This window comes from Aptenodytes patagonicus, chromosome 2 (assembly GCF_965638725.1).
Source record: "Aptenodytes patagonicus chromosome 2, bAptPat1.pri.cur, whole genome shotgun sequence".
In the NCBI taxonomy this organism is placed as follows: domain Eukaryota; kingdom Metazoa; phylum Chordata; class Aves; order Sphenisciformes; family Spheniscidae; genus Aptenodytes; species Aptenodytes patagonicus.
The window spans coordinates 125,454,676-125,473,797 of NC_134950.1; the positions used below are offsets into that span (position 1 = coordinate 125,454,676).

Here is a 19,122-nt window from a genome sequence, read left to right on the forward strand (position 1 = left end):
CACAGAGGGACAATAGCCCCGCTAACCAGGATAGCTATTGTTCTTTTGTTTTTAAGAAACAAAACGGGTAAATGCGAAGCACTAGCTTCCCAGGGAAAAATCATAAAAATAAGTTCTCATCCTGCTGTCTACCGAGGAACCAGAAGCCTCTTGTACTTCACCTATCGCCCTCGCACTGTTATTCACCCACGTGTTTGTCGGCTTAGAAAACAAATGAAATATACTGAGGCCTTGCTCTATCTGAGGAGAGCTGAGAGTTTTTTAATAGCAGAACAAGTTAACCGGATCGAAAACCATCGAGTCAATGCACTAAGCAGAAAAATGCACGGTGCTATCTGCTGTGTAGTTGAGGACACATGTGCTCCAGCAGCTAATGTTTCAGTGCGTAATATTGGCGTATTCCCTTTAGCTTTATTTCAGCGTTTTTCATAACGAAGACAGAAAGCCATCCATAATCAGAGGAAGCCTCGAAATGTTGCATTCCTTCGGCGGTGGTGGAGGGAGAAGAAAAGAAGGACTTTGATTTAGAAAGACAGAGGTGCTCAAATACGAGGATGACAGCTGGGGAATAAGGACCCACTGTTCAGGGACAGTGAATTGCTTATAGCCTTTTACAAGCTCAGGGAGGGTGTAAGCTGTAAACGAGGTTCGGGAGCTTTGGCACAAATACAGTGGATCCTGTCAGCGAAAAGGACCTTCTGCAGCGTATAGGTAGCCTCGTGAACCCGTTAGAGCCATTTGAAGCATGGACGCGCAGAATTCCCCTCTTCAGCCGGTTAGCTGGAAAGCAAACAGCTGTCGCTGAGGAAGGCAAGGGGTGTCAGATATGCCTGGAGACATGCATCAGGGAATTTCTGCCCAATTAAAATATTTCTGAATGCAAAATATGACGATTTCTACTGAGGGAGCTAGTGGAAAGCATTATCTGGGAAACCCAAACAGATCAACCGTGCTTCTTCACGACTAACTGGCTTCATCTGGAAAAGGACAAGCTCCACAGCATCATAACCCTCTGCGGCAACCACAGGACAAACAAACAGAGCTGAGGCAAGGCTCGATGATTTTTTAACCTCTGCTAGTCAAAGCTGCGGTGGGTTTCACCTGCGTGCTCAAATGTGAACATATGGATACGTAATATAAAGACCACGGCCCCTGAGCCAAATCCTTTAGTGATACACAAGGCAAGTTCCCAGCTGAATATACTACTGAGGGGCATAATAAATATTCATGCTTGTTTACAACTTAAGGTACGTTTGCTGCCCCATGGACTTCATCAGTGATTCCCATTGCTTGGTCTTGCATGAGGACGACAGCGCTCTTGAGTTTCTCAGTTCTCTGAAGGGCTTTTGGCGAGAGATCCTCACAGGCATGGTTCATCGCTGTGTTTAGTGCCTGTCAGCACAAGACAAAAGACATTTTTATTTTTAAGTAGACAGTTTAAGTTGGCGTTATTTGTGTGTCTAAGGCCTAAATAGCGTTTGTTATTTGTACGTCTAAGGCCTAAACAGAGGAGGAACGTCAATCAATATATTTTAATAGCTTGTTTTCCTTTTCTGTGGTGTTTTTAAAATATTATTATCATTACTTAACACTAATTTGTTTTGACTTTATTTTGCTTATTTACAAATGCTTTTGTTCACGATTCCGTATGTATCTTTTCCAATTTTTATTCCTTTTCCTATTTTTTTGGCTTTCCACTCTGTGAGACGGTTTCATGTTTTAAAACTTTTCAGCATTTCCAGTTTCCTCGTTAAGCGTGAAATGCCATGCGTCCTCCCTGGCTAGTACGAGCCCCACTAAAACAAGAGGCTGGCCACTCAGCCGTGCTGCAGCGAAAACTTTCCTTTCAGCAGTTGCTGGTTGCACGGCGTTCCATTAAAACAAAATAATTGTTGCGTTTTTATTTCAGTTTGGTCTCGCAGCAGTGCAAATGGCATCGCCGCTAAATTTTGCTAACTTCATCGCGTCAGTTTAAAGGAGAGGAAACGCCTGCCCCTGGCTAGCAGCAAACCTCGGGCTCGCCCTCCCGGGCACGGCAGACCCGGCAGCGACCGCAACGGCGAGGAAAGGAGCCGGAGATCAGCCCTAGACTGGGCGTAAGAAAACAATTAATCGAGCGACTTAATGTTTAAAGCTGCATTAACGCCCCGATGCTTCCAAAGAACGGCCCCGGAGCCCCGCTCCTTCCCCGCTCCCATCTCAAGTCGAGAAAGGGCGAGGGGGGCTGGCAATCGCCCGAGCCGCGGCCGAAACGCGTCAAACCGGGGGTGGGGGGGGGTGTCCCCGGTGCCGAAAACAGCGATATTACAAAATCGCGGGGGGGGGGCGGCGGGGCTGGATGCGGGCGGATGGGGGCAGGTCGGGCAGGAGGAGGGCGAATGTTTCCTGCCCGCCGCCGCCGCCCCCCGGCCGCCCCCCGCAGCCGGGCGGAAGTCAGCCCGCGCCGTCGGAGCTTAAAAGGCTCCCGCACGCCGCGCCGCCCCAGTGCCGGCGGCCTCAGCGGGGCCGGAGCCAGCGCCGCCGCCAGCCCTGCGGGCCACGCCGAGGCGGGCCATGCGCTGCCCCGCGCCTTGAGCTTACCCCCCACCCCCCCCCCCCCCGCACGCCCCCGAGCCGCCCGGCTCTGCCCCTCCGCACCCCGCCAGGCAGGGGGAAGGCGCCCGGCGCGATGGCTCTCCCCGGATCCCACGCCGCCCGGGACGGTGCTGCTGCATCAGTGAGTAATTCCTGCTAATTCACCCCCCGGGGCCGCCGGGCTCCGGCCCGGCAGATCGCGGGGGAGGCGGGCGTTTTGGTTTTTGCTGCTTTTTTTTCCCCTCCTCCCTCCACCTCTTCGGGTTTTATATTATTTTTGTTTTCTCAATAAAACACCACGCGAAGAGGCGAGATGACAAAGGAAATGTGATCCTAGGCGCTGCAGGGGCTCAGAGCGAGCGAGAACCGGAGAGGAGGAGGAGGGGGCGAGCGTAGCGCTCTCGGATAGCATTGCACAGCGGCTCCAATTTGTGCGAGCGAATATAATACACCCCCCATGAATAATTCAGGGCGGCCGGCGGGGACCTGCCGCTGCTCCTCTGCCCGTTCGCGGCCGCCGCGGCGTGTGCGAGCCGCGCCGAGCCCGCGGCGCTGACCGGCCCGCCGCCGGCCGGGAGAGCCACCCGAGCCGCCGGGCACCGCGTGTGGCGGGACCGCTGCGGGCTCGGCGCTGCCCTCCGCGGGGGAGCCCCGCTTAAAGGAAGGCGGCCGGCGGGAGCCGAGACTCCGAGAGGCGAGAGGGGATTGCTCTTCCCAGCCGTCCCCGGAGCCCTTTTCTTCCTCCCTTCCCATCTCCTCCTCCTCCTTTGCGTCCCGCCAGCGTGAGTCTCTGCCGGTGGGGTGGGCACCAACGCCGCCCTCCATCCCCACCCCCAGTCATGCGGTGGTGGAGCAGGCGTCGGCGGGGGAGGACTGGAGCCGGAGAAGTCTGCCTGGCCACTGTGTTTCAGTGCCTCTCTCTCTCCTAGAGCTGCTCTGGATTGCAAAAGTGGAGGGGGGAACTGAAACGAAATTTCCCCTTCCCCCCCGACAAGCACAGGTTTAAAGGAAAAGAGGAAAAAAACCAACGCCCCAAGAAGAAAGAGCGAAACTTGAGTTAAACCCCTGCTGCCCCCCACCCGCGCCCTCCCCGCCCGGCCAAGAGGGACTTGCACTGCCGCCCCGACCCCGTCCTGCGGCCGTGGGAACCGGAGCCGAGCCCCGGCGGACAGAGGTCCGGTCGCCGCTGGATGCGGTGGGGATCGGGCGGTTGGCGCCCATGCACTTTCTGTTTAGGAAGAAGACAAGTAACCAAACCACGTTGTCAAACTGCTGACCCAAGGGGGAAATGAGAAGACTGTGTGAGGTATTGACCGATCTGGGAATCGATACAGTTTGTCTAATGCAACGGGGGATCGGGGGTTAAGTACATGTGAGGGAAGAGAGGATCCATTTGCTGAGAGAGAACGGGACAGCTACACCTTGATACCAAAAACACACCCCCCCCCGCAGCAGCAAGCCCGGCGGCGGCGGCAGCGAGGTACGAGGCGAGGATCCAGCTCCCTGCAGACCGCCGGATCGATGACACCGTATTTTCAAAACCGGCCAATCGATCCCACTTGGCAAAACGACTGATCGATGCCAGCTTGCTCGTAAGCCGCTTGCAGAACTACCTTCTCCCCGCGCCTCTCCAAACGCCCCCCCCATCGCCTCTGCTTTTTCCGCCCACGCTTTTTTCTGCGAGGGAGGGGAGATACGTTTTTGCCCCCCATCGGGGAGTCAGGCCCATCGCAAATGGCTTCGTTTCCCGAGTCCGACTTCCAGATCTGCCCGCTGTGCAAGGAGATGTGCGGCTCGCCGGCTCCCCTCTCCTCCAACTCCTCCACCTCCTCGTCCTCCTCGCAGACCTCCAGCTCCTCCGGGGGCGGCGGCGGCGGCTCCTCCTGCGGGGGCCCGCCGCGGCGGCTCCACGTCCTGCCCTGCCTGCACGCCTTCTGCCGCCAGTGCCTGGAGGCGCAGCGGCACCCCGGCGCGGGGGACGCGCTCAAGCTGCGCTGCCCCATCTGCGACCAGAAGGTGGTGATCTCGGAGCCCTCGGGCATGGACGCGCTGCCCTCCTCCAACTTCCTCCTCAGCAACCTGCTGGACGTCGTCGTCGTGGCCGCCGCCGCCGACGAGCAGAAGAACGGCCGCGCCGCCGGGGCCGGCCCCGCCGCCGGCTCCGGCGCGGGAGGGGGCGGCGGCGGCGGCGGCAACAACCGCCACCACGGCCGCCCCCCGCCGCCGCACCGCGCCGCCGGCTCCTCGCCCGCCGCCGCCGCCTCGGCCGCGCCCTCCTCGACGTCCTCATCCTCCTCCTCGGGCGGCGGCGGCGGCTCGGCGGCGCTCCTGCTGCGGCGGCCCCACAGCCGGCAGGGCGAGCCCCGCTGCAGCTCCTGCGACGAGGGCAATGCCGCCAGCTCCCGCTGCCTCGACTGCCAGGAGCACCTGTGCGACAACTGCGTGCGGGCGCACCAGCGCGTCCGCCTCACCAAGGACCACTTCATCGAGCGCTTCGCCGCCGCCCCCGCCGCCGCCGCCGGCCCCGCCGCGCCGCTCGCCCTCAGCCCGCCCTACCCCGCCTCGCCCTACAACATCCTCTCCGTCTTCCCCGACCGGGCCAGCTACTGCCAGCACCACGACGACGAGGTGAGCGAGTGCGCGGCGCGGCGCGACGCGGGAGGGGGCGGCCGCGCTCCCGCCCCTCGCCGGCGCCAGAGGGCCCCCGCCCGCCTCGCACCCTCGCGGCGGGCGGGCCGGCCGGCCCTGAGGGGCGGGCGGCGGCGGGGACCGGCCGCGGCGCTTCCTCCGCCCGCGGAGGCGCTCGGGTCTTGCCGCCCCGCGGAGCTCGGGGGCCGGGGGTGGCCTCGGGGGTGGGAGCAGGGCCGCCGCGCCCCTGCAGCGGCCGGTGCGGGGGGCGGGAGTCGCTAACGGGCCGGGGGAGGGCGTGCGGCGAGGCGGCGGCGGCGTCCCCGGGCGTCCCGTCCCGCTCCTTCTGGGCGCCGCTCCGCGCCGCCGCCCAGGAGGAGGAGGTGAGCCGGGGGGGGCCCGCTGCGAGGTGCGGGAGCCGCTGTCCCGGGAGGCGGCCGTCGGTGCCTCGGGCCGCCCGTGCGCGGCGGTAAGCCGCTAACGCGGCGTGCGGCGGGGTATCGGGCTGCTGCGGGCGCTGCCTGTCTGAGGGAGTTTGTCGGGCGCGTACCGAGGGGTAGCGAGACCGTGGAGATGCAGCCGAGGAAAAAAGTCTGGAGTCCCCCAAGCCCCTAATGTTTCTAATGCAAAGTTAAATTACTTCGTGGAATCTGCTTTGTACTGTGTTCGGCGTGTAACTCATTGAAGAAAGAGGAAACGAATAAGTAGGGAAGGAAGATAACTGTAACGAGGAAAGGACTCCTTTTTTCTTTTTCTTTTTTTTTTTTTAATTGAAGGTAGTCACAAAGTTAGCAAAGATGTTCACCCTTGCTTATGCCAGCTACATCTCCTGCTCTTGGTTAACATTTTAGCTGCCTCTGTGGTGCAAATGAGAACTCTACTGATACAAAAATGGGAACTTGCTTTATGTGGTCTTCATTTAAAACGCTTTGCTTGCAAGTTTCGTTTCTGATGATCCTAAGTATTGTTTCACAGATCTAAAAGAGGCTGCGGCTTCTTCAAAATATACTGACAGTGTCTCGAGTTTCATTGGGACATAGTTTCTTGCTCTGATAGTTTGAAACTTGATTTTCATCTGAAACGAAAATGGCGGTCTGCTGTTTCCCCCCCCCTCCCCCCCCCCGCCTTCTGCTCTGGGGGTCAACGCAGGGGATTTTGCTGGAATTTTCCAGTAACTTCAGTGTTGGAGGTAATTTCCTCCCAGTATGAAATTGGACAACAGAACAAACCACTTCAGGGGAAAAGCCTGCCTGAGGACATGGTAGTACAAGAGTTTTCTGTGGGATGCTTGGTTAACTGATACATGAAGGCGTTTAGCCTAGTGAAATGTGGTGATGCCTTTGTCTTCAGTTTGCAAGGACGCTTTTCCTATCTCCTCTAATGCTACTGTACCTGTGGAATTTCTAGAACGCTCTGGAAGAGCTTTTCTTGTTTCTTAAAGTTGCTAGTGTTAGAGGACAAAATATGAACTCTCTGGAAAAAGAAAAACCTTAAAATGACACTTGGTGTGGTGGTGGTGTGTGCTTGAGGGGCAAGGAGGTTTAAAAAAAACAAAACACCTTACTGGCAATTGGGCTGCTTACAGCTTTTTGTGGTGTCTAAGTATCTTCCTGTTAGTGGGCTTCCTAAAGAACATATGTGATACTAAATGCCAGAATGAAATGAAGCATGGTGTTCTTAATATGCTAAAAAAGCTATGTTTCTGCCTTCATTTTGGAGTATAACTTCGGACTTGTGGTATGGGCTAAAAAGCTTCTAGTTCTTGTGTTCTTAGTATCATAAAGCTTCTCAAAGTGTGTAAAATGAAACAATAGAAGGCTGTTGGCCATAGAATATCCAGCTTCTAAAGCAGATGTATTCTCCACCACTTGGTGAAGAGTAGCTGGGACAGGAGTTCCAAGGTATTTTGTAGACTTAAAAGCTTAAATTGCAAAGGGAAGAAAGATACTCTAATCCAGCTTAAACTGTACAGCTTTTCTAGAAGTGACTTCTAAAAAAAAAAAGCTTGTTAACTTATTTTACATAATTAATACTTTATTTTCAATAGTGTGCTTTGAAAAGAGTACATGCCTCTTCGGATTGGTTTTGGGTGCCCTGTAGACCTAGAAATTGTTTTAAAACAAGTGAGCATTTTCAGGCCTTCAGCTCCTGTTGAGAAAGGCTTTTATTCTGCAAATTAATGATCTACTACTGTTCTTGATTAGTGAGTTTTGGTGGTTCCTTAATCTGGGTGTGCCTGATCAGTATTTGCAAGTATTTATTATTCACTCAAGGGGAAATGTTTGGGAGAGACTATGACTGTTTGGAACAGTTTATACTGTGAATCTTTCTCACTCACTGAAAATGTGGGCGAGGTGTACAATTTTTTTGAGAAAGGGTGGCTGCAAAACTGTGAGGGTTATTGCTTGTTTAATTCTAAGAATGCTATTTACAGCCTCATAAAAGGAACGATAATAGACAGGCAGCCTTCCAAGAGAGTACTTAAGTGATGCACGGAGTACTTTGTTTGGCTGTCTAATAGTGTAAAAACAAACCTAAAATGCAAGGCTGGAATGACAGCTTGAAACCTTAATATTAGTAGTTATAAACTCCGGTTCTGCTCAGTATGTAAGTGGGAAAAGCTGGTGACAGAGCAGGATATTCCTTCAGACTAATGTCATGCAGGTAAGTTTGAGCACAGGCAGATCTCATCTGTAAGCTGCTAGAATAGTAGTTCTCTTGGATTCGGAGTTCTCCTTCCCCAGGATGTATCTTCCTTACTCTGTTTGAGAAGTTATAAGGAGTTTGACACTCACCCTGTCCCTGAGGCTTTTCTGGGCCAAAGCAGTTGGCTCCCTTATTTTCTACCTCCTTGCCTAGAACATGATACTTCCAACATCACAACTTCGCTTGTTACCCTTTGGTTCTGTTTCTCCCTGGTATTTCTATCCCTCTTCCTGGAAAAGCAGTGTCCATTCCCCATAATTTTCCCTCCCCCACCCCCATTTTGAGACTCCCTCATGTGAGGAGGGAAATAGCACTGTGGGTGGTTACTTACTGGGTGTTCCAAGTCTCAAAACAAGACTACAGAGACGCATTTGCAAGACAAGATCAACGTAGTTGCTCATCCTTCGGTGCAGAGAAATGCAGATTTCAGCTCTTTATTGGGATGTCTGGAGCAGGCTCTTTTTAGTTGAGCTGGTTCTGTTCTCACTTGAGCTGTTGACTCTTGTAAAACAACAGTAACCTGTTGTGTGCTACGAGTACAGGCAGTCACTGACAACAGAGAATATTGACTGTTACTGTATTGGCAAACATTAAAGAAAGTGGAACTCTGGGCACTGCTTTCAGGGTGGAGAGTGCCTGCAAATACTGCAAGGATGTGTGAAAGCAAAGTAAACTATTCCTGCAAAAAAAGCAAAAGCCAATCTTTCTTTGTCACAGAGCTGCTGTTGAAACCAAGTATGGTTGCTTACTAGTTGGAACCTCACGGTCTGATGTAAAATGCTATCAGGGCAGCAAGGGAAATGCTTAATCTGTCAGATGCTTCAAAGCATTCTACAAATGTAGCAATATTTGTGTTGCAACCCTGAAAACTTTCTTCTGTGTGACCACGTTTGTGTGGATAGAATTACCAACATTACAGTAGTAACTAGATATAATTGTCATAAAAGCCATCAGAACGGGATTTTAAACTTGAAAAAGGTTTTGCCTTAGTCTTATCCATAATTAAATCAAATATGCTAACTGATATGTCAAAGTGTGCTTGATTGTCTTATCTCTCAGACTGAAAGAGCACCTCTATTTTTCTTTTCACAGAATTCTCAATAATAGGCCGCAAACCGAACCAGATGCTTAGAAAATGTTGAAACAGCTGTAGGATACTTGGCTTGTATAGATAAACTACCTGGATTCAAATGATTTTGCTGTTGCAGAAAGTGGAAAAGGCCACAAGTCTCAAGTTAAATAATGTGGGGTTTCTTTTATGCCAGCTCTCAGCTGCTACATGCTGTAGTATCACTTGGTGATAACAGTGGCGGATGGTCAAAACACTTCAATAGCAGACTTCTAACACTTTCTAGGGAAAGTGTGGAGTTGCCAAATTCAGTCAACTTAATGGTCTGTGACCCCTTAGTTCTCGTACAGCTTTACAGATTTCATTTTAGAAGTGGTTCACAGACTACAAGGCAAAACTCTGTAGCACCATGGCTCCCCCCCACTGCAAGAAAAGATTTTAAAGTTCTTTCTCCCCTTGCCCTTAGCCACACTGTTCCTTCCTTTTGCTTGCATCAGTTCTGGCTTTGGTCAGATTCTTCATTGATCAGATTAATTCACAAACTCGGAAGTTTCTTGCCAGATCAGTGAGTTGAAATGGCTCATGGGGGTATCAGTGCATGTGGACAAGACTGGCTAAAATTAGATTGCTAATATTGAATTCTGGAGTTGCATATATTCCTGAAATTATTGTCTTTTTAGACTACAAAAAAATTACACTTCTCCTTATTTTGTCTTACAGACTGTAAAAGATGCAACTTTTGAAGGCTTTTGTATGTATAGGGGAAGGCATTCAAACACATAACTCGGCTGAACTGAAAGCTACTGAAAGCTACTTATCTGCTACCTTGGCTAAATTTGCTGATTGACTTTATACCTAAGCTGCTCTAATGTAAGGCAAAGCTCTGGTTTCACAATAGGGAGTGAGCTGTCTTAACATCTCATGGCTACTCAAAAGAAGGGGATCTCGCTTCCTCTGTTCTCACCAGCCTTGGTTATGTGCACTCAGGAGATGCTTCTGTGAGCCAATTTAGCTCGCTTAACGTGGCAGAAAACTTTTTTCCCCTTCCTCCTCCTTCTAGCATTGGTATAAGTTTATTTGAATTGAAGAGGAATCTGGCCCAAACTGAACTGGTATGAGGGAAAAGGAGGAACAGTGTGGCTAGGAAGGAATGGTAGGTTAAATATGGTCCCTTTTGTGTAACGGCTTGCCGTCACTGCCAAAGACTGAGCTTTTACTCCATGGTGCTCTTAACACTGTCCACCCACGTCTCACCAAAACAGTTGGCTAACACAAAGGGAATATGCCTGTGTCCCCACTTCCGTGTCTCTTGCTTAAGGGCTATTTATATGAAACTGCAGTATGTGATACAAATGTGACGCAGGCTCTTGCTGTTCCTTTTTCTAATGGTTAAGGGTTTTTTAACCTCCTAACAAAATGATTAAAATTTTTAGGAGTGCATCCTGGGGGCACCGGTCTTAATCTGTAATACTTTGTTGTGTTGCAGTTATCGTGGCTGCTATAGCTTCAGCTTTATAGGAGAATGTGTACAGAGCTAGAGAAATACATACTTCCAGTATATGTAAGAAACTGTGCATATACTTCTTTACACTGATGCACCCTTCATTTATCGTACTTACTGTGTCTTTTCTGATATCAAATGCACGTGCAGGTATATCGGATTCAGTTACTGACACTTGTGTGTTCCTTTTTAACTTTTTCCTGGTGAAGAAAGCAGGGCAGTGAGTTACCTTGTTCATACATGGTCTATGTAATGTGGACTTAACATCTTTGGAATGATGAAGGGGTTTAATCTCTACTTTCACACTTTTTTTACTTAAAAATAATGTTCAGATATCTGGTGCTGAACAGGTCACCTCTTTGATTACTCTGCCTTACTTTCCTTTCAGCTGCTCATTCCCCAGCATACCTTTAGCTCCTGGCTCTTCTCTGTATGTAGAAGTATTTTATTTAACTGCTTCTCTCTTGAATGAAAACTTTGCTGGGCTTGAGACAGCTTTAAAACCATACTGGACAGAATCAAAACCTTCCCTCCTTTCCTCTTCTTTGGTGTGACTGATGTTCAAATACTCTCAACATTTTAGGGTAAATATAGCAAAGGTGTTTTTTCTTTTTTTCCTAGTGATAGTCTGATCTCATTACACCACTGGCCTAATTAAACATGACTTCAGATTGCTTCCAGTGAGTAAAAATTGGAAGAAACAGAAATACCTTGTCTGTTCAGGCAATTTTCATGGACTGTTTTTACTTTGAGAACATCTTTGAAAAACCAACAGTATCAATACAGTAGAAACTTGCAGGCTGCAGCATAGACTTCTGAGGTTATAATAACTTTCTTGAGAAAATAGCACTGGAGATATGCATACAATAAATAGGCATGAAATTAGTCTACTGTATATGGAGAGCTTAATTTTCTTTAACTTCTGTCAAATCCCTCAACTTGGAGAGAGGGTCTGAGTGAACTTTGCTTCAATTTAGTGAAGAAATCTTGCATCGTGTGTAGGAGTTTCTCCTTTCAGCTAAATCTTCAGAGCATGTAAACATGCTTGCTAGACCATGCTTCCTTAGAGGAAAACTACCTAGTTCCTCTGTTTTAAAGTTAAGAAGGTATCATTCCTCTTTCAATACTGTCTTGACCCTGTCTCTTCCTAGTTTTCCTCCCATACTCCCTTCCTTCCTGCAAAGTTGTTGGTGTCTTCCCATCACACAAAGAATCATGGTGTTGAGAGCAGAGATCTTAAGCTGTACGAACAATGCACCGAATGCAAGACTAATGTTACCACAGATAAGATTTCACAGAAGGGGTTTATTGTCTTTAGCTGTAATCCACTTTCAATAGAGCAGTTACAAATATAATCTTGGAACCTAATTATGTAGTACATAATTTTTAGTAATGCTTCTACCCTATCATTCTAAGTCTTAAAGTATAGAAATACTGGATGGGAATGGGACTACTGCTTGGCAATGCAAGTATTGGGTAATGTAATGAATGGATCCTAAAATATATTTGGCATATGTCCTTGTTTTAGCTGTTCTCGTCATGGGCTCAGCTCCAGCTCCTTCCACAGGCTGTTTTCTACTTTCCCTGGCTGTGCTTGTTGAAGGGCTATGTGGGTGGGATGGGTTTAGTCCTCTTAACAAACAAATTATGCTTGTGCATCCTGATCAATTTTGAATAGAACAAAAACATGTTAAAGAATCAGAGCAATACTGTCTGCTAACTGTTTTCTAACATGAGTTCAGAAGCTTCTTTACTATCCAATATCACTTTGGACAATTTTATCTCTTCCTCTTCCCCTTCTCATCTTAAAGAAGAGAAATTGTATGTGGCTAATGAAGAAGTAGTACTTCTTTCCTAAAGTTCTTTTGACTCTTAAGCTACTTCTTTCTCAACACTCAACAAAATAACAAAAGTTTCAGCTATGGAGTCCGTAGCTAATAATCTTATTTAGGAACTAAAAATGCTGACCAGCTTTGAATGCTCTAATTGTTTAATAGAAAAGGAGTAAAACTCGGTACCCACAGATGAGGCTCACAAATACATGTTCTGTGTTGTCCTACTGTGCTGCCTCTTGGATATGTGTGCAATACTGACACTTCCTCACAAGAATTAATTCATAGTTACATGTTCAGCTGTAAGAAATAAGAGCTCCAGTCCTGTTATTTCACTTGAGTGTATAACATGCATTTCTAAAACCTCAGATGGTGAGCTTGTTGGATAGGATGATGTCTGGTCAGCAGTTTTCCTACATATGTAGGTGAAATATTTTTGAAGTGACTAAGACTTGAACTGGAAACTTTAAATGAGAAGCTTATTGTTTTATGATTCTGCATACTTTGTGCTATGCCTCTGCACTGGTGCTGGAGAAAATGGCTTACCATCCAGCAGTAGGTAGACAACTTGAGGAAATCTTTAAATTTGTCCCACTAGCCATGGGTGAAATAACTTTTCAGAGTTGAATATGTAAAATTTTGGGGACAGTGAGGTGTGTCTTCAGTGCTATAGTGGAAATGGTCTTTACTGAACAAAGAAACATGAAATATCTTAAACTCGTTTCTGAAATGAACAGATTAATCCAATCAAAGGCTGCTGTCCTCCTGTTACCTCATAGTTATGTCTTACTCCTGTTGGTTACCATGGTATGATCTTCACTAAGATCACACAAGTAATCGCCAAGCCTGCTCTCGTACCAGTACTTTCCAGGACTGTCAATAGCGACTGCCTGCCCTTGGATCTCAGTGCTTTGGGGGGAGAAGGCTCCTTAAGTGAGCTAAAGATAATAGCTAAACTTGTGTTGCATCCTTTTCCCTTTAATGTTGGTCTCCATGCATAACCAAAATATTTAAAGGTATTTTGTCAAGTTTGCTAAACCTTATCTTTTCTAGTTGTTTGCTTGTATTACGTGCCCATCCCATACATTGTGGATAGCCAATGTTGTTATAAACTACCATATACTGTAAATATTTCCTTTCCCTAGTTAAGGTATTGTAAATGTACAGAACTACTGAATACTGCGTTTGGCTGGATTAAAAGGCTGGCAGGGACCTGAGATTCAGAAATCAAACTTCAGCAGGATTCTTGTATGGTAATGCTAGAGCTTGTTGCTGTAGCTTCCCTTGTCCCATGTCATCTTGGGTTTTGTGGGTTCCGTTTGCATGTTTAGGTACTCTCTGTCCAGAGTGGCAGGCATATGCTAGAAGACTAATTTTATACAGCCTTTTGTTCAGCTGCTTTTGGTTAACAAAAGGCAAACTATTATTTAGGGGAAAATGTCAGCTATCAAACTTCAAATCCTCCCCTCTTCCCTCCCCCTTCACTTCAGTGGTTCTTACTACTCACGCCATTCACACTGTCATTCGACAGTTAAGTGTACAATATAAAAATCCCTAGCCTTAAGTCTTTGGTGCAAGCAAAGCTTGAAAGCTGTCTGCATTATGGATGCCTTTAAGCTTTGTAATCCAATCTAGTGCTGCGTGGAGGGACTAGAGAATTCTGCTCTCCTATATGAGGGTTGGTAGTGTGGTCTGCGAATCGCCAGTGAACTAGTCAGTACTGGTCCCTGTTGCCTGACAGGGTTACTATTCCTGATCTTCTGTAACCTTGAGTAATGCCATGTCAGGTGATTGAAGGTGTAAGAGATAAAGATCAGGTAGCTTCTAGGGGCTTGCTGTTGCTGTGTCTTTCTGTAGTTTGGAAGGCAATTATATAGTTCTAAAATGTTTTAGTAAGTGCATGTATATGTGAGGCAGAGTGAGTCTATTACTTTGAGGAAAAACTTGTTAGAGAATGGAAAGAATCACCGTGCCTCCAAGCCTTCTTTTTCCTTTAAAAGCAATGCTGGTAAAGAGTTAAATTTCACCCCCCTGCAGCACACCCCGCCCCCACTGCTATATACGGTGTGCCCAAAGGCACTGGAGATTTAATACATTGAAGTTGGAGCGTGAAGGGGGTCTGCAGGCTGCTAGACAAAGTCACTCAAATTTCAAGAATACTTGATCCATACAAGGATGTTACTTGAGAAAGGCATGACTTCTCTGTAAGAAACTGGTTACCAAATGAGCTGGCTGAGTGTGTCCTAAACACAGGTTTTGTGGCTAGATGAGCAAATTGGAAACCAGATTTTCTTTAATTGATGACTGATAAATAAGCCAGCCAGAATTGTTGTGAGAGCTGTCTCCCTTCAGAGAACAATGGTTATTTGTAGGGGAAAATGAAAATTGTGATTCTCCCACTTGAAGTGCTTGCAAGTTATAGAAACTATTGTGCAGATATATAAATTCTCTATTGAATCATATTGAATTGACTGAACACTAGACTGAACAAATGGCAAATATAACTTCTCCCCTTCTAGTTACTGTAGGTGCAGCTGTAATGTCGCAGTGGTGTCCCAACACAATGCATTTGGTGTCAACTTCTGTTAAAGGCTTTTAAATGGGTGGGCAAATATTTTGGGAAGGGGGGGGGACTGTTTATTGAGGGGTGTGGGGGAGATAAAATTCAGAACTAGAAGTGTCAGGCAGTGGTCTAGAGTGGATTCTACCTGGAAAGAAATAACAACCAAACAACAACAGAACCTTAGGGAATTGGAGAGGATGAAATACAGAAGAATTACTGGAATACTGAGGTCCCAGTCTTCCCAGTCCTGTACTTAATACAATGGTAAGGGGGTGGGAAGATGTAATACTCTTCTTGCTTCCTCCCCTCTTGTACTTAAGACAATTGGGTGGGTGGGTGGGTAATGCCCCCCCCATCCCCCCAATATCATGGAAGCATTGATAAGATTAGAATTAGGAACTAGATTAGAGTTATAAATGGTGGCTATTGACAGTGTCCCAAAAGGTAACAGCATGCCCTTTCTTGGAGTGAAGGTGTCGTCTCCTTTCTTCATTCTAGACAACATGTATTTTAATTGACAGTACTGTTTTGTGGTAGCTGTTGCTCTCCTAGCATTACTGATTTTTCTCAAGGACTCTGAGCCTCTTACTAGAGCAGAGATAACTAATGTATGACCCTTGAGCTTTCCGTTGCTGAAGCATGGCTCCCTTACTTGGGTTATGCCATATGGTTGTCAGTGAGATAGATAGCATGGAGGTTAGTGGGCAGTCTAAGCAGGCTGGTGTGAGTGGAAGGCAAGCCTGGATGGAGGGTCTTGAGCCGATATCTTCTGCATAGCTGGCATGCTGCTGCAGGGCTGCCTACTCCAAACCTTGGGCCATTCTTGAGAGGTGCTCTTCCCAATGACAGACTGCATACAAATTTGATACACTTGATGGAATAAGTTTTAGACAATTGTGACTTGTCAAAACAAACACGATTTTATCTTCATGTTATTGCCTTTCTGGCAAAGGTGATGTTATCCTATCTTTGCATCTTGTCAAAAAGTAGTTCAGTAAGTACCTCTGAATCTGAACTGTTACTCTCTAAACAGTAGCAGCTGTGTCAAGCCAGCTTAATTTCTTTGTCTCTGTACCAAAGACAAGCAGAAAACCTCTTGGGCAACATTCATGTGAGCCTGAAGGGGTGGGGGGGCTTCCACTCAGAGTGGCTTACTCCTGAAATAATATTTTCAGGGAGCCCTTTGATTGCATGTGATGCTGCTGGTTACAATTAATTACTTTATGATCCAGGAAGGTAGGCCTTCTAGAGAACTATTAGAGATTCTCCTGGAAGTTCTGAAGCACTGTGATTAAAATTAACATAATGTATATGTTCATTTCCCTTTGCGTGAGCCTTTGGCACTGACCGGATATAGGTAAGGTCAGCGTGCCTCTGCAAAGACTGGAGTAGTTGGGTTCTCTGGCTGGCCACTTAAGCTTGTAGTGGCATACTATACACTCAGGCTTGGGTTTGATCCAAAGGCTCTTTCACTTGGATGCTTCCTTGTCAGTTCTTTCATTACTTTTCCTATGCCTTTAAGTCGGTGAAGTGAGTTCAAGTAGTATGTGCTTACTGACAGTATTTACTAGTGTTCTTATCTTGGTCTCTTGGCAACAATGCCAAAAAAAACTTTCTACGTTGAGAGTAGAAATGGGAGAACCTTAATTTAAAAGTGCAGGTGTTAACATTAAGCTTACTTTTACAAACTGGAACAAAAAATAACCTTGAACCATTCTTTCAGTTAATAGCTTCAGTATCATATCTCAGTCTTATCTCAGATGCTGCTCAGCAATTGAATTGTATTTATCTACAGAAAGGACCATAATTTTTATAGTTGTTGTAGAAGTAATTTAGGGTGTTGAACTACTCATTAGCTTTGCTTTCATTGGTTTCTGATTGGCTCATCGAGCCACAAAAACTTTGTGTGGAGGACCTACTCAGCTGGCTTATTTGGCAACCAGTTTCTTACAGAGAAGTCATGCCTTTCTCAAGATACATCCCTGTAAATACAATTCAAGGCTAGCATTTTCATTCTGTTTATGATGTCACTTCTGAAACCTATTCTTAATGCCAGCCTACGCCATTCAGCAAAGAACAGGGCTGCTAAGGAGCTTGAGCTGATGAAACCCCTCAGTGGTATGGACTCCAAGTGGGGTCGAGGCATGAAAACCTGCATTCATTATGGGGGGGGAGGGAAGTGATACAGTGTTTGATATGCAGGCAAAGCAAGGTGGCTTACACAAAACCCAGCTAGCTGCCTCACTAGCCTTGGCACAGGTATCCCTTGTCATCTAAATCTGCATTTCCTTTCTGCTTCAGCCTCCTTCAGGCAGTCTGTGTTCTGTATCTGATCCCTTCACACATTGATTAGCAACAAGTAGCAGGGTGAACTGGCTCAAATCTAAGAGGAAGGAAGCCAATGCCAGGCTGGCTGAAATGATTAGACGATGGAGGTAGCAAAACCCTGCAGCTGAGGATGCTGTAGGGAAGAAGGAGAAAAAGTACTGAAGATCCCTTTCTCTCGTCCAAACCTGTTCATCTCTTCTCCTTCCCCAGCTGTGCCTTAAATCTAGCAACCTGAACTTTGAAAGGGAATTAAATAACTTGGATGCTTTGAATGAATTTTTGGTTAAAGCCATAGTTCTGCTTTTCATTATAAAGCATTCTTGTGACTAAACATCTCACTTTTAAACTAAGTCATCTTTTTTTGCTAGTGCAAGCCACTGTCTAAACATGGAGTATGTGTTCATTCCTCTCAGCTGTTAATAATACGCTTTTTCTGTTCCTATTATTGTTTTCATTAGATATTGTAGTATACCTATATAAACACTTACATAGTATTTATGAGGGTTTGGCTAGCATAGTAAGACTGACTTATTTTTCCCTAAATGAAAGCTAAATCTTGATAGTTAATCAATCGAGGAATAATGTATTGAACCAGTATCCTGTCAGAACTGCTGTTTTGTCTTTACCAATGTTCAATATAGCTGTTTCAGAAAAAAATATGGAAAGCTGTATAGTATATAGTTCTAGAGTAACTGGTCCACAAGGTGTCCTTCCATTTTAATTTACATCTAAAATTTTCAAGGCTTTCCCATGATAATGTCCTGTCTTACATTCTTTTGCTCATATTAGAAAACTAATTAGAGTGTAAGAGAAAAAAACATGGTCTCAACTGAAAATACCATATAATACATGGAATTTAATAATCATCTTGGCTAGAGGAGAAGACAGTATTTTCATGAATGTTTTTATTTTTTGAAGTTTAAATTCGTTTTGATGCCATCCAAGGAGGAAACATAAAAGGAAACACTTCTCATAAGCTAGGGGATAGATTGGAAAGAAATGTTGCATGTTAAAAGAAACACCAAAATAAAAAAAATAGAATAGTGATATCTCCCAGCTGAGATTATTATGTACTATTCAAACACGCTAGCAGCAGGTGAGACTCACTGAAATGGTATGCTGTCTTGGAAATCGTTTGCTCTTCCAGGTATTCCTCAGCATATGGGAGAACAGTGTAAACTTCTTGCAGAATTCAAGTGCATTTTTATATGGCTTACCTTGGGATGGAAATCTAAACTACTCATGATAATGAGTATATTCCTATTATAACTCTCTTCTAGTTGTCTGTTCTTGGGAACTGACAGAATTTGGTTTATTCCTTGCTTTGAGAACAACTACTTCATTCTATGTTGTGGCTTATGGTTTTACTACAAAGCTTGCTGGTATGAATTTTCCTAAGGTGTGTGTAAAGAAATAGTTGCTGCCTGTATTAGTGGATTCTCATTTTGGGAATAGATTGGCAATTTTCCATTTGGCTCCTGTGGCAGAGATACTTTGACAGACAGCTATATAGTCCCTTGCCCTAAGGAGGGACGTAGGGGGAAATAATCCAAGGTGACTTCCACAGCTGTAAATCTAGTAACTTGTTTGGATGCACATATTCTAATGAAGTAGCACATGTTTTTGAGCAGTGTGATGTGAAAAGATATAAAACACTAGTGATCTAAGAAAGGAAACTCCTCTTCAGAGACCCCTGTCTGACCCAAGCAAACTGCTGCCAGGAGTTCACTAGGAGCAAATGGCTGTTGTTGAAAGATACTCTCCTAAATCAGTGAGAGTCAGAATATCGTGGTGTGTGGGTTGTTTTTCCCCATTTCATGTATCTGTTTTTCTCCAAGCAGGGGAGATATTCCTGCCAAATATGTATGCCATGGCTCTCTTTCTGCTACAACTAGGTAGAAATGCTTTCAGAATGAAAGAT

General features: G+C 46.4%; 1 protein-coding gene across 1 annotated transcript in view; it reads left to right on the forward strand.

Annotated features, from left to right (window-relative positions):
- Window positions 1-4,308: 4,308 nt before the first annotated feature.
- Window positions 4,309-19,122, forward strand: part of TRIM71 (tripartite motif containing 71) — a 57,773-nt gene continuing 42,959 nt past the window's right edge. The window contains exon 1 of the mRNA XM_076332315.1: window positions 4,309-5,202. Coding sequence (XP_076188430.1) covers window positions 4,309-5,202 — 894 coding nt within the window. The remainder of the gene's footprint in view (window positions 5,203-19,122) is intronic.